We start from the raw sequence: 15,815 nt of genomic DNA, 5'->3' as shown, positions 1-15,815 counted from the left end.
TATGCTCAAATAAATTGATTAGTCTCTAAGGTGCCACAAGTACTCCTTTTCTTTTTGCAAATACAGACTAACACGACTGTTACTCTGAAACCTTTGATATTTGTGGCACAGATGATGTAAACAATACGCAGAGATACTGTGTTTTCACTCTTCCAGCTGAGCTCCGCATCATAGCTGCACCATCCATATCATTCTAGATGCTATTGTGAAAGGTGCAAGATAAGAGAGGGAATATGCTGACCTTGCTCCATTGAACTGCCATGCATTGATCAATCAATAGCTGATTTCAGTGAGGTTAAGTGATAATACCCTGTTAGCCAGCGAAGGCAACAACACTTATCAGGACTAAAGAAAACAATGGTATGAAATAAGGAATAGCCAGTATGCCTCTGGAAAGGGGAAGAAAAACCCAACACATCTAAATCTCAGGAGGGGGGTGTGGTGTAGCATGGGACTGGGAATCAAAACTCTTCCGTTCTATTATTGGCTTTCCTTTACTTGGTGTAGGATCTTGAGTAAGGCACTTAACATCTCTATGCCATAGTACAGAACTGCAAAACGATAGGCAATCTTTTAGTCCTAGAGAAGTGCTTTGAGGCTTAGGATTTGCAAAAAGCTTTGAGATACTTGGATAAAAAAGCACCATATAAGTGTAAATCGTTATTATTTGTTATGTACCAACTTCCAGGGTTTTAAAAAGCAGACAAATCCTTCCAGACAGACTTCGGAACAGAACAATAAATCCCTTCCCTATCTCAGTAAGTCTGGCCATGCCCTTTGTAAATTTAGCTTTATATATACAGTCTAGGAGATTTTGCTGATGAGAATGGCTAAGAGAAATTCCAGAAGGACTTTTTCCCCCAAAGGAAAGGGGAGTGTGAGTGATTTATCATGATATTTTCTCCCGTCTTCTTTATTTTAGGATTGGGGATGTCCGACAACAGAGGAAGGCCATCAGCTCAATGAATTGTAAAATTAGGTTAAGAAAGATTTTATTTTTTAAATATGCGTTTTAACCTGTAGTTGCATTTGATTGGACCTAAATTTTACCATAGTACAGTAACTTTTTATACCTGACTGTACAATTTGTGGCTCCCAAGGAATAATGACAAGAGAGTGACAGCATAAAGGAACGAGCCACTAGCCAAGAGTGAGGGTGAGTACTTAGATGGATTGATAAACCCTTTCCATCATACAGACACAGGCTAGCTAAGCAGAGAAACACCAGGAGCTAACAAGAAATGCAAAAGTCGGAGCCCTTTTTCCACTTCTACAGAGCCCTTAGTAGAAAGCAGGACTAATTTATAATAACTAGAGGGAAAGACAATAAATTATATTGCACTAATTTACTTCTGTGTTCAGCTTCATATGCACCAGTTAATCAAGTGGTCAAGATGATCTTTTCATAGGGGCCCCCTTCTGGATATTATGGGCCATGATCTTGGCACTTGTTTTGGCCCCCTCTGCCACCAGAACGGCACAGAAGGACTGGAAAGCTGCACTAAGTGGGGACATACCAAGAACAGAAGCGGGAATGGATATGGTGCACTGTGCTCCAGCAACTCCTGTCAATATAATGGTTCCTTAACTATGCTGGGTATGGGCCAGCAGAAAGGGTATGTCTACACTGCAGTTAGACACCCGCAGCTGTCCCATGCCAGCTGAGTTGGGCTTGTGGGATACGGACTAAGAGGCTGTTTAATTGCGGTGTAGACATTTGGGCTCGGTCTGCAGCCTGAACTCTGGGACCCTTCCCCCTCACAGGCTCCTAGAGCCTGAGCTCCAGCCAGAGCCCGAACATCTACACCACAATTAATTAAATCAACTGCTCTGTAGACATACCCAAAATTGCCCTAGGATCAGGGAATTGTGAATGGCTCCTTTGCATTTTTCTCTCTTAGCTGTGCTCAGCACTTACTGGGTGCACCTGAGGATCCAGACCATTCTTCACTTATTCCAAAAGTGAATGAACTCCAGTTGTTTGTGCAAACAGAACATGCAATAAAAAGCATGATCTCATAGCTGGTCCTGGATGGGAATACTGGTGTCACTGCCCTGGAGTCATAATTCACACAAATGTACAGACTCTTTCTATTTAATTTATACCATAAAAATATGAAAACAGAGAAAGGTGAAATATAATAAGGACATCAATACTCAGGCAGTGCAGTCAACCTAAGGAGCTGAGCTGGATCAATAGGCCAACATCTATGGAAGTACCAAGGTTATGCTTTGGGTAGATTGATGGTGACAGCATTCAGGCGACTGATGCTGCAGTTTTACGAATCATTTCCTCAGAGCTTGATTTATGCTTACCCAGGCAGTTTCATCCTTTAAGTATTCAGCTGGTGTATACTAGAGGTATCTGGGGACTGCAAATAGCCATTTAAAAAAATGTCTTGCCTGGAAACTGGCAAGATACGTTTTAGAAGAATACTCTTGTGTTTCCTGAAGCCCTTCTTATACTAAATTTCTTTCACAAATAAACGGCATTCCACTTGTACACGTAGAATATATTCCTGGTTCTGTCTAGCAGTCAACAAAGGTAAGTCGTGTTAACTGTTGGCATCTTTGACCAAATTTTCAAAATGGCCTCAACCAGAACACTGAATTTGGTGCCTGCTGTTTACGGTCAATGCATGTTTTTAGGCACCCAGAATGATGCCCCAAAATCATCTTCAGTCAGAATTGCAGGCACTAGTTTAATGGCCAGTTTTTTGTCCCCCATCCCTTCTTAAATTTAAAAAGGCTAAAGTACAGCCCTGGGGTTAATTCCAGCTCACAACCAAACTGTTCTGTATTTGGGAGGTGTGAACCTTGTGAAAAGATAAGTTCCTGGCCTCAAGCGCCTTACAGTTTGCTAGATAAATCATAGACAATGATAGATGAAGGGTGAGGGGGAAGACAACAGTAAATGGGGGATTGAAGAACTACTCTTTAAGGTTCTGATTGGGCCTGCTTCTCTCTGCCAGCTGACCTCCATTTGCCACAGGCTATGCCTACTTTATATCACTTAGGATTCCTCTGTGTCATGGGACTCCTCATTTACCTCTTTTGGAGAGCTCTCCAGCTGCTTTGGGCCGTTTCAGGGCAAAGCAGCCCAGAACAGATGCCAAGGTTCTAGGCCTGAGTGATTAGATAGGCCTTAAAACTAGCCCTGAATGTCATTGACTCAGATTCAATTTCACACTAATGGGGAAGTGAATTTCAGAGTCAAAGGTAAAACCAGGCACAGAGTACCCTCTCTTTCAGTTCCTCAGAGTTCAGATATGGGCTTCTAGCTTCAGTGTTCACTATGATCTCATCTGCCCTTCTCTCTTATCTGAATTAGGCCTTTGAGGGTTAAGTGCAACTATGTTTTTAAGTCCTGCTTTTGCTCTTACGTAAGCACAGAGGAGTTCTATCATTCATTATTATGGGTGCAAGATTGGCCTTCTCTGAGAAAAAGGGTCACTTCTTCCAGTTAATGCACTGAGGATTTGTCAGCTCTCTTTCTCAGACATTATCGTGTTTGCTGTATATTCTACAATTTCATCTTGCTTTTCTCCTTGATATTTCTACTGCTTGACTGTTAAATAGGAGTCTCCTTTAACCATTCTTCGCTGAAGAAATCAAACGGAGCATGCATGACTCAACAGTTTGATCCAAATGATGACAGACTATGTAGCTTTTAATGTGGAAAGGTAGTTACTGGCTATAATTAGGAACAAAGATAAACAGCAAGGCTTTTCTGATTGCCTGAGATGGAGAAATAAGAAGGGAAATTATAGTGATACTACTACTACTAATTAATTATTAAAAACTAAGCAAATGGTGATAATAAAAACATAGGTCCCAGTTCATCAAAACTCTTAAGCACGTGCTTAAGTTTACAATGCAACTTGAGAGCTTTTCTGACTAGGGATGAATTTACTCACTTGCTTAAAGTTAAGCATTTGCTTGAAATGCTTTGCTGAATTGGGGCTATAAAGATTAACCCCCTTCCCTCTCTAACCAAGTGAAAAGCAGCAAAGGACCAGCTCCTGCTTAATATTAGTGGGTATTTTGTGTGCACAAGGAAAGTAAGAATGGGCTCAAAGTACCAACTGCTCCTTTCTACTCAACTGCACGTTTTTCAATAAGGTTGACGGTACAGGAATGGAACAGAATTGTGAAAAGCGTTTAACAGTGGGGGAGAGTGGCATTGTCTAGGCTATGAGGAGGCCACAATTTGGGCCTCTAACAATTTAAACCATATTGGCCATTCTGCGTGGTGTCAAGAGCTTACTGAAATTCCAGACTTAGAGTGGTTGCCAAGAAGGGCTGGGTCTGTCATGATCTGACCATGAAATTTCATTTGCTCATAGCAGTTGCCCCTAGCTGCCTCCGCGTCCCCGTCCCCCCCCATCCTTCTTTCCTCCCTATGATTAGAGGGCTGTTACCTGGCCACTGCACCTTGAATGGTCCCTTGAAATATGTGTTAACTATTTATGCTAAACAATCTGTTTCATCTTTTAGTTAGCTATAACATTGAGTATGTTTCCCAGACTTGAAGAAGAGCTCTGTGCCAGCTTGAAAGCTTGTTTCTCTCACCAACAGAAGTTGGTCCAATAAAAGATTACCTCGCCCACCTTGTCTGTCTAATATCCTGGGACCAACACTGCATTACAACATGTGTTCATAACAACATTTTAGACTCAGTCAGTTCCATTTTATTTATAATGCCCCACTGAGAGCAACTGGTTCACCTCCCTTTTATTTTGTCAGGTCTGCAAGCCCATTTGAACTTTGTTGTTAAGAATATGTTATTTTTGGAATAAGAGGAGGGACAGACATAAAATGTCAGTTTCCATATACCCTCTATAATTTATACTATTGAAGGTGTGCACGTAAAACCCTGTCCCTGGTTGTTGCTGGAGAGAAAAAGGTAGCTTACCGCTGTTAGGACCATGCTATGTCAGTGGTTTAAAAAGCTGTTGGACAGAAACTTCTTGCTGCATTACTTTTATGTTTTCTCTCTCTCTAGGATCTCCTGCTCCAGTTGGTTCGGTCTATATTATTAAAGCAGTGGGAAAAAGCAGCATGATGATTGGCTGGGAGAGACCGGTAGTAGATGAATTAGGATGTAGTAATGGAACTTTCATTACAGGATACAGGGTAAGTTTAAATACAAAGTAAAACACTACATAAAATTCTTTATGCCATGATAAATAGGAAACATTTATTTAATATTCGTGAGTAGTTTTTTTCACATGCATAATTTTTTTATTTCAAATACTCAAAGTGTTAATATTTGGATGCTACCTAGTACAGCACATTGATTGTAAACACTCAGTAAAATCCATAATGTCATTTTTTATTACAAAGGCAGATCTTATACTCGTGTTCAAAGACTATTGACACAAAAGCTACTGAGTTTAATTTAGAAAAAAACCAAGTAGAAATAATATGCGCTCCTGTATTAGTCTTGATATTGCTTAAATATCATAACATTTTAAAATGACATTTAAGAGTATTTCTTTTTCAAGGGTCTAACTAAACTTAAAATTCCCATTTAATGAACCTAGAAATAGCGAGGAGTCATTATTAATTGCAGAAGTTGAGGTTTCAGATTCTTCTTTTTGTATCTTCTGCAATGCTTGTGAAAAGCTCATTGTCTGCACTTCGCAGATACATTAATGGAGCCTGATTCTGCTACGCTTACATTGGGTTTGCTGAATATTTCAGGTCTATTGTAGGTATTTTTATAGCCCCCATTACTGCCTCGCAATCTTTAATGTATTTACCCCCATAACACCCCTGTGAGGTGGGGCAGTGCTATTATCCCCATTTTAGAAATGGGTAACTGAGGTACAGAGAGATATACTTAGTGACTTGTCTTAATCACATAGGAAATCTGTAGCAGATGAGGGAATTGAACCTGGGTCTCCTAAGTTAGTGCCCTAACCACTGGATCATCCTTTGAATAGGGCTATTTGAGAAGTGAAGGACTACTCAACATGAGTAAAAGCATCATAATTTGGCCTATAATAATGAGGGAAATTGATTTTACTTTATTAAGTGAGTTTAATTCTTGTACAAGGTGCCAGATTGATAGCCCTGAAGATAGAAATCCTTTATATCTCTGCAGAGCAGGTCAGCTGTACAGTGCAGGCTTCTCCAGACCTGGACGGCAGATACTTCTCAGGGGAACAGGGTACTTCAGTCTCCACGCCCCAGTTCTTTGGTTTTCCCTGGATGCTGAATTGCCACTTGTATGATACATTTTGCCTCTCTCTCCAACTCATTTCAGGAGAAGAAAGATAGCAAGTAGTTTTCCCCTTCATAATTCTAGGGTGAAAATGGCTCTAATCAGAAATATAAAATATGCTAATGCAATAAGAAAAATATTTCATTTGCCATGGTTGCCAGGATATACAAGACATTTGTTGTCAATAACATATGATGTTCTGCAATATAACATGCTACCTCAATAAGAGCATGTAAAATTAATGTGAGTTACATGTCCAGAATAAGGGGTGAATATAATTTCATTATATTATAAGAATATTTCATTATATTTGCCATCATTTGAAAAAAAAAGATGTTCAACTGTAACCTGGCAAGAATAAACTCAATTAACTATTATCCAATTATTCTAATTGGTATAAATGTGTATCCTTTTTCTTTAAAAAGCTATGAACAGCTCCCCTTTGAAGTGACTTTTGGAAACCCTATTCCATTGTCAATTTGTGATTGTATAATATATAATATCCCAGTTGTACCAATGACTAATGCATTTAAGACCTGTGGATGTATGGTATATTTTGTTCCCATTTGCTGTAGTCAAAATGGTATAATATTAATAATTCTCCTACATCAGTTATATGCTAATCAATTTTTAAAGAGATGCTGTCCCTGCCTTCCCATCTCCCTTATTGTAGTTTCTGTGAGAGCAATAAGTTATCACACATTTCTTTTATTCATGCCTGCACCTGAATTCATGTGTATATATAGGCTGAGCTCGCTGATGAATTTTTAAAGGCATGTGATTGCAATCTCCTAACCAAGGACTTGAACATGTCTTATTAAAGACAATGGTAAAACTCCTCTTGATTTCACTAGGAGCAGGTGCAGTCTTCAAAGTATATAGTTTACAGGCTTATGGCAGACACAGGTATATATTTTTATGTGTGTGTGTGCTTTACTTGAAACTGCCTTAAATTGTACCTTACATGTGTCATAACTTTAGGGCAGTAGTTTTGGAATGCTATTTACATTTCCCACTTTACTATTGTGTATGCATTAGACTTTGGAAATTTTGAAAAAAAAAGCAACAAGATTTTTTTGTGTAAGGTCTTTGCACTGTGGTACTCCTGTGGGAACTCTGACAAGTGCAAAACAATGCTCCAAACCCTGAAACCCTTGCTCAGCGCCATCTTCTGCTGAATAGTCCCTTACTCTTTGAATAGTCCCATTGAAATCAATTACTGCTTGTGATGCATAAGTGTGGCAGAACCTGGTTTGTGGTCCTTACTTAGGCTATGTCTACCCTGCGCTGCAGTGCAGCCTATGGAGGTGTGAATTACAGAGTGCAGCAAATTCTCTGTGCTCTAACTGATGTTTGTGTACACTGCTGGAGTGAACTAAAATGTACCTAGTTCTCCTTAATGTAGTACTCTTTCAAACAGGACTCTGTTAATGCGAACTAGGAACTTTTGAATTCGCACCAGCAGAAACCACATCGGGCAGTTTGTGCACAGCGTGCTAGTGTGCACCACAATTCACAGCCTCATAATCTGAACTACAGGGCATTATAAACAAGCCCTTAGCCACTGGTTTCAGTTGGTGTTTGCTTGAATAGGAACTGAGGATCAGATCTGCAAAGGTATTTAGGTGACTAAAGATGCAGATAGGTGCCTAGTATTTTCAAAATTGCCTAAGAAGGTTAAGTGCCTAACTTCATTAAAATCTGGCCCGGAGTAAAAATGGTGCAAATGCTTTAGGATCTGGCCCAATATGTTTAAAGGCTGGAGTTTTTTGGCACACAAGTTACTCTTTCACAAACTAGTGTCAATGGCAGTTACCCACGAGAACACTCTTCACATTGCCAGCGTCATAGAGCTCCAGTGAAATCATTGGCAGAAAACCAGCACAAGGGTATGTGCCTCTTAATCCCACTTAATCAAATCACCCTAAATGAAATGTAGTAAAATGTAAATCACTATTGAATAAGCACCTAAAAATTCATAGCTACAGTAGGTAAATTTCCAAATAGCCTCCACAACCTAAATTAGGTAATTTAAACAAGCTATTTATTTTCTCGTTAACCTTTAACTGAACTTTATATTACATTGCAGATATATACAGATGGGAAATTTCATAAATCTGTTATGAGTTCAGCATGCACGAAGGTAAGCAGAGGTTTTTGTAGAAAGATATTATTTGTTATCAGTATTTAATTTGGAGAAACCATTGAGCTGAATAATTTCATAGGCCATGCAGTGATGGGGGAGGGGATATTATTTCCTTGATTACAGGGTAATTTTTGAAGGTAGTGCTGCTTAGCATCATCCTTTTGCAGCAATATAACTAATAGAAATAATCACTGGATTTTGTGTTAGAGTGAAGAGCAGGAACCTGAAACGAGATCATTGTACCTGGTATTACATATATATCTCCTAAATCATTTGCCTGAAATTCTTTTGAGGATATGTTTGCTTGTTCTACCCAGTCTACTGTGTTGCTTATGAGTTGCGAGACATCATAAGGTCAGTTCCTAGGACATCATAGATGATGCGCATCATCAAGCACACATTAATTCCACCTGGGGTTTGTGTGCTTCTCTCCTATCACCTCTTGAAAATCTCCCATCAGATGCTTTGTGGCTTTTCATAATCCCAGGTGGGAACGAGTCGGCTTCCTTCCACCCAGCACGATTCCTGGTTAGTCTTTTCAGCGTCGATCGTTGGGCTTTAGTGCCAAATCTCATTCCGAGTCAACTGTTGGCAGCAATTTCGTAGTATCATTTCCAGTTATTACTGAAAGTATACAGAGACCAGCGCTATCATGTTAGGCAACAGAGATTAACTGAACATGTGACTCAAGTAATATGTTTCATGTAGTATCATGGAACATTCAGCCATGCTTTTCATACACATCTCTCTCTTTCCAGACATCTTAGTTGTCTTTGACTCAGTATGAAATTTATAAATAAATATGTGCTTACTGTGTATTTAGTATCCTTGTGTGTTGTGGTGAACACATTGCCTTTAAAAATTAAATAGTATGCTTTTTCTTAAGTGACCGTTAGCCAATAGATATATGCTAGCTGTAGGGCATACCATATTAATATTGTATTATTCCCAGCAAGTAGTCAGTTATGTTAACTGAATGATATATGTTTCCCACAACTCTGTTCACTTTGTTCACATGCATCAAGAGATATATGTACTTTGCAAAGCTCAGTGTAGCTTTTGGCATTAGCAAATATAAAGTCTGTCAAAGGCAAGATACATCTGTTCTGTGTCCTAGTATATGTACCTTCAGGGGCAACTGGTTTCAAGTGTAATATCCAAAACAGAGATAAGGAAAGGAACAGAACAAGTTAAGGAACTGGTACAAACTCATGGGTTGGACCTTAAGTGATGTATAAATTGCTTTCAAACTTATAAGCAACTGTGCTATAAATATAAGTGGTTTGAGGGACATATTTTGAAGCACACCTTCTATATAAGATGAACTACATGCTGTGAGAAAAAAGCTTCTCAGAAGGATTAGCATGGTATTAATGCTTTCCTTTCTGTACTGTACTGCTTTGTCTTTAGACAATAAATTGGCAACGTTTGGTTATTTGGTCTTTTAAACATGTTTTGTAATGAACTCCAAGTGTAGTCAATCAATTGGAAATTCTTTTAACGGAACTGATTATGTGGATTAGTTTTTCTCGGTCTTCCTGTTTGTGTATATACCACATATGTGTAGGTAATATGCATTAGGTAGAGGAAAGATGTGCTAAATTGCAGAGACATAGGAGAAATTAATTTATTGTGCACCTTTGACTGCCTTGCCTGCACTCTACTCTGAGGACTTATTTCAACATTCCAGACCACTGAGCAACTTCAAACAGCTGCCATTAAAAACAAAACAAAATCAAATTAAAAAAAAAAACCTACTAGAGAAATATTTTTCTCCTGCCCCTTCCCCAACATGTGGCATTCTCCTGTCTCACACATGCAAATTATCCCTACCCGAGGCCTAGGATGGGCAAGATGGGCCTGGACCAGCAATGGATATTCTAGACATAAAAATATCAAGCTTGAAGTCCAGAATTTTGTTTCTCTCTACCTCTGGAAAAGGGGAGATTCCCAGCTTCCCTGTGTGACCCTGTACTGTTTCTAGCCCTGGAAGGGACTGAGATCACAGACTTGACAACAGTGACATTTTAATGAATGGAAAAGCTTTTTTAGTGCTCTTTTAAAGGGTTTTATGACTCCCTCTGAGCCCTTTACAGCTGGGTTCAAGGGGCCCACATATGCACCCAGGTAGCCAATAGGTGCTTTGCCCTCCCCACAAAAGGGGAAGATGAGAAGAAGAAGAGTTTAAAATCTTTCTAAATCGTGTAAAATGTTTTCTTATGTAAGATGTGACATATACAGAATATGTGAACAGGGGAGTGGGGATGGTGCAAAGGCTTTCTTGGAATGACCTGCATTACTCACGAGTGGTTTTCACACTCATGAGTAATGTGAACATCCCAAACTTATGCTGATAAAACCTTTATACCATTTCACCCTGTCCCCATTGATGTACTCCTTATTTTACACAGGCACATGTGCACACACACTGGGCCAAATTCTTTGCAACGTAAACAGGCAAAACTCCATTGAAATCAAAGGAACTTGTGCCCATTTGTACCAGTGGAAAATTGGCCTAATATGTGTTACATAAAGTTCTGTGTGAATAGTAGTATTGCTCTAATGCGTGACTTCAACTCATTTTAAAATGGAGATCTCCTCTCATTTCAGACTATTTTAGAAAATCTGGATCTTTCTGTGCCGTTTCAAATCAGCGTTCAGACTGTTGGTTCTTCTGGTTTGGCTTCTGAGAAGATGAATGTTCGATTTAGTTGTCCTTTAACAAAAAAGGAAGCTTCATCATTTGCCTTTAGTGATTACCCCGAAGACCAAAAGCCTGGTGCCAGCTCCCATGAGGTAGCAGAAACTGCATCTGTGTTATCAATGGAAAGTCTTATCCTCTGGTCATTTTTGACTGAATACATTTTACTGGCCTCATGACAAACACCTGTTTACAACTTATGCATGTTTGTGTTCTAATCAGTAGGCACCTGTAATACCAAAGAACCTGTGAGTTATCAGTAATACACTGTACATCAAAGTAGTTCGACAGAAATGAAAAGCTTTTTTCTGCTGCCTTTTTGGTGAAACATATGATGGCTGTTCATTAATATGTACCTTGCATGCACACGTTAGAGTTTCATTGTCTTAGAAAAGGAAATTCATAATGTAACTGTAGATGGAGGAGCTGCTGGAGCACAGTTGCCAACTTTCACGCGGTAAATAAGCACCCAGACTTTCACAATAAGCCAAAAATCAAGCTAACCCCATTTGAAAACAAGGCCAAAACCATCCAATCCCTCAGAACCCCAACACTCTGTGTGACTAGATTCCCCCCAGCGTGCAGTCTGGGACTGTGGTGGGCCCGCTGTGCAACCCTCACTCTCTCCCCGCCTTGTCCCCACTTGTCCCTTGCCCTGCTTGCCCCCCCCATGTCCCTGCTTGCCAGAAGCTGATTAAAAAAAAGAAGCAATAAGCTACAATCCCAAAACTAGCTAACAAGCAACTCACAAGCCAATTAAACCAAAAACAAGCCCAATTTCTGCATTTTTTTCGTGGGTTTGGCATGTCTGTGCTGGAGTTAATTTAATGATGAGGAAAACTGGGATTGTGGGTATCTGCTTCTTGTCCCTCCGAACTTTGGGGGGTAAAATTATCCGACTGGCTTAAAAGTAAGACTGGTTCAGCTCTGGTATTGGCCAATAAGGAGTAGATGATCTGTAGTGTGACGTTAAGGGGTATCTTGGATCAGTGACTGTGAGCAGATCGAATTCACTAAATCCTAGAGAGGGTTTATTAGTAAGGATCTGTACAAAGGTATTCAGCTATGGGAAAGCACAGTTAGAGTAATTAAAACCATTAATGTTCAAGGTCGCATGAATTAGAAATATAAGGAACTAAAAGTTTAAGTATTTTGGGAGACACGGTAAGTAAAAGATGCACAATAGCTTTCTATCTCACTGAGGAAGAATGTAAGTAAAACCATAGTACATTTTGTGCAGAGAGGAGATTCAGGTTGGCCTTGTGGTTAGGGTGTTAGTAGTTTGCAGAGTTTGGATCCGGATTTGGACCTGAATCCAAATTTTGCTAGTGCGTGTTTGTTGTTGGTGTTCCAGCTCAAGGCTACAGAAACACGTACCCCAAACATCCAAAATCTCAGGTTCACCCAAATCATGAGGGCAGTAAACTGAGGAGTCAGAGCCCCTTCCCAAGAATGTCTTGCCTTTAATTCCTAGATGTTGAAATCTGGGGTTGGGAGGGGGTTTTGTTGTGAATCCTTCACATGACACGATTTGAGACAATAAACAGCTTACCTTGCTCAGATTTTCCTCCATTCCCGAAATGATTCTGCATTATATACATCCCAGAATGAAAATGGAAGCAAAGTGTGAGTGTGCTGTTGTGTGAACACAGTACACAGCATGCAGGGTAACTCAAATTCAACATACTTTGTCAAAGCAGGTAGCTTGCATAAGCTTTCTTCTTGCTTAAGGGCTATCTTCAGGGCTTCACATAAATATAAGATAATCATGAGAGGTGTGTTAGCTTAAAAGACTATATAATGAATTATGACTTTTTATGAATGCATGACATGATATTGAGGCATAAGGGCAAGTTTTACAGAGTTCAGCATGATTAAGGCATGAACATCCTTTACAAGGTCCCTTTCTTGGTCCTAATAGTGTGGGACACCAACCCCTGACGCGGTGGGTCGGGTGGGCTGGCGGGACCCTAGCCCCACGGGACAGAGAGACCCTGGTCCCAGCCATGTCATGCCAGTGTGACACTGGCCCCGACTGCGCTGGGCCGGGCAAATCAGTGGGACCCCAGCCCACGCCAGGCCAGGTGTAGGAGGACCTTCCCTCTTATCCCACGACTGCCTACTTTGTTGAAGAGCCTTTGATGAGGGACCTTCTGAAAGTCCAAGTACACTGTATCCACTGGATCCCCCTTGTCCACGTGTGTGTTTGACCCCCTCAAAGAATTCTGAAAGATTGGAGAGGCACGATTTCCATTTACAAAAGCCATGTTGACTCTTCCCCAACAAACTGTGTTCATCTATGTGTCTCATAATTCTGTTCTTTACTATAGTTTCAACCAAACTATGATCACTAGGTCTGACTACCTATGTCCCAATCCATAACATAGGCAGAAATTTTGCACTCTGCTTGCCTCTCGCCTGTGCTATCAGTCCTTTATACCATTAGCATTAAAGTCACTCACAATATTTTAGCTACTTACCATTTTTGGTTTAGTATTTGAAGCTTTCAAAGATGGTGAAGCTCGAAGCTTTCAAAGGTGTACAATATATATATAGAACAACTATATATAGTACTAATCTTAAATGAACCAAACTGTACCATAGAATCTGTATGGATAGAAATTCCATGCTTGAATAATCAGAATATAGCAGTAGGGATACAGTACCAGCCACCTGACCAGCATAGTGATGGTGACTGTGAAGTGCTCCAGAGATTAAAAATAGACAAGTCAATAATAATGGGGCATTTCCACTATCCCCATATTGACTGGGTACATGTCACCTCAGGACAGGATGCAGAGGTAAAGTTTCTTGACACCATATATAACTGTTTCTTAGAGCAGATAGTCCTGGAACCCACAGGAGAAGAGGCAATTCTTGATTTAGTCCTAAGTGGAGCACAGAATCTGGTAATGTAGCAGAAACAGAGTCAAGAGTCAAGCCAAGGGTCAGAGATGGAGTCAGAAGTCAAGCCAAAGATTGGAGTCAACGTCTGTTGCCATGGGTGGGGGCATATAAGTAGATATTTGGAACAGGATGGGACAGGTCCAATGTAGCAGCCAGCCAGGGATTCCCCTAGTTTCTGAGACAACTTCCTGTGCCTTCTTTCCGGCTTAAAATGAGCCAACCAGAGAAGATGGATATCTCTTCCAATCAGGAGCTTCATAGGCAGTCCCTCTGGTGAGCTAGGGTCCACTAGCCCACACTCCTGCTGGTACAAGTATGCTGACGGATGGTGGCTACAGTCTGAGGACCCACATTCAAGACCCATGATCCCTGACAGCATAGTTCTGACAATGCACCTCAGTGCTGACCTGCAGCATCCCCACTAGCCCAGCGTGTGAGTAAGAAAGGACTATCATACTGACCTGGCTGCTGGTTTGGTAATGTGGATAAAGTGAGACAACAAATTCATGTTTACTTATTAATCTCATCTCTAATGCTAATGCTCTTACCCTCTGTGCCACCTAATATTCCTTCAAGCCCTTTGTTCCAATTGTTTGGTTTAGAACTGTAGTCATCTTAGAATATTGTGACTGCCTGCTTTTTCATTCTCCTATCATTATAGCATCTAGGCATCACTAATCCATGCTAAAGGGCATAAGGGGAGGATATACAGTGAGGTCTGTGGATTACTGAGTGCCAGAGCCAATGTGAGTGAAATAATTCTCCCCACAGAGCAGTGTGGGACTGTGTGTAATCTGTACTATTATCCAGTAATCCCCAAACTTTACTAATCCTCACTAGTGCTCCAGTGCAGACTCCTGAAACAAGGCTTACTGCACTGCTCCATGTGCTGTGGGCATGAAGGGGGACCCGCAGATGTTGTCAAAAGAGGCCACCCAGTTGATGTCTAGGAAGCCTTTTAAAAAGGCTCCTGCATCATCTCTCATCCTCAACATACAAGGAGATATTGGGTTAAATGTCATAAGAGCCTGGCTTGCCTTCAGCTTTCAGAACCAATGCAACTCTGTCCTGTTGTCCACCATCTTCTCTTCCCAATGTCAATATCCTATGTTCGTCATGGTAGAATTCTCCTTTACCGTCCCTCCTTGTTTTGCATAGACCGATTGATTTCCCACTAATATCTTTTCAACTCATGCATCATTGCTGCAAGTGCTTCAGCCTGGTATAATCTTACATCATGTAGTTATGTTTGTATTTGTTCTGTTCACATACTTTTTGCCCCCACCTCAGTTTATGATCGGTGAAAGTGGCCTTTGTTTGTCCAGGTGATGACCAAGCCAGCATCCTCTTCTTTTGCTTTCCAGTCTTCATTCTGTTTCTATGGTCCAATATTTGTCATGTGTTCAACCCTGACTCCTTGGCTTTGTAGTTGACCAGTGTATTGTAATCTGTCTGCAACACTGCTCTAAGCTATGCACTAGCTTGCTCCAGCACCATTTCCACCAATGTTTATACTTTGCAAATTCTTTTGCTGACTTCACCAAAGTGTGTGTGTGTGTTAGCTGTTCCGCAGCTGTGTGGAACAATCTGCCACATACAATCTTTTTAGTATGTGATGCAAACGTCTTTTTAGTATGAGGAAAGAGCAGCGGTGCACTTGGACAGTCAGCCATTCTTTGCTGATGTGTGGCTGGTGAAATCAAATGGATACGTTACACCAGCTATGATTGACTGCAGACTAGGGCAGACAAATTTATCATGGGCTGGCTGTTGCATTGACTAGGCTGCCCTTTCTGTATAGCCTACCTGCTATAATGGATGAAATGAGACTC

The 15,815-nt window shown here is 40.6% G+C and overlaps 1 protein-coding gene across 4 annotated transcripts in view; it reads left to right on the top strand.

Annotated features, from left to right (window-relative positions):
- The window catches only part of JAKMIP1 (janus kinase and microtubule interacting protein 1), a 368,387-nt gene that overhangs the window by 323,774 nt on the left and 28,798 nt on the right, over window positions 1-15,815 (top strand). For 2 of the 4 annotated variants that reach the window (XM_043544665.1, XM_043544666.1), the window contains exons 16-18: window positions 5,006-5,136; window positions 8,319-8,372; window positions 10,986-11,171. In XM_043544665.1, the coding sequence (XP_043400600.1) occupies window positions 5,006-5,136; window positions 8,319-8,372; window positions 10,986-11,171 (371 nt within the window). Of the gene's footprint in view, window positions 1-5,005; window positions 5,137-8,318; window positions 8,373-10,985; window positions 13,224-15,815 lie in introns of those variants that run through there. The other 2 variants (XM_043544667.1, XM_043544664.1) reach the window with 1 other exon arrangement.

The sequence above is a fragment of the Chelonia mydas genome, chromosome 4 (assembly GCF_015237465.2).
Source record: "Chelonia mydas isolate rCheMyd1 chromosome 4, rCheMyd1.pri.v2, whole genome shotgun sequence".
NCBI lineage: Eukaryota > Metazoa > Chordata > Testudines > Cheloniidae > Chelonia > Chelonia mydas.
Note: the sequence above shows the minus strand (reverse complement) of the source record. Positions and strands in the feature narration are given on the sequence as shown.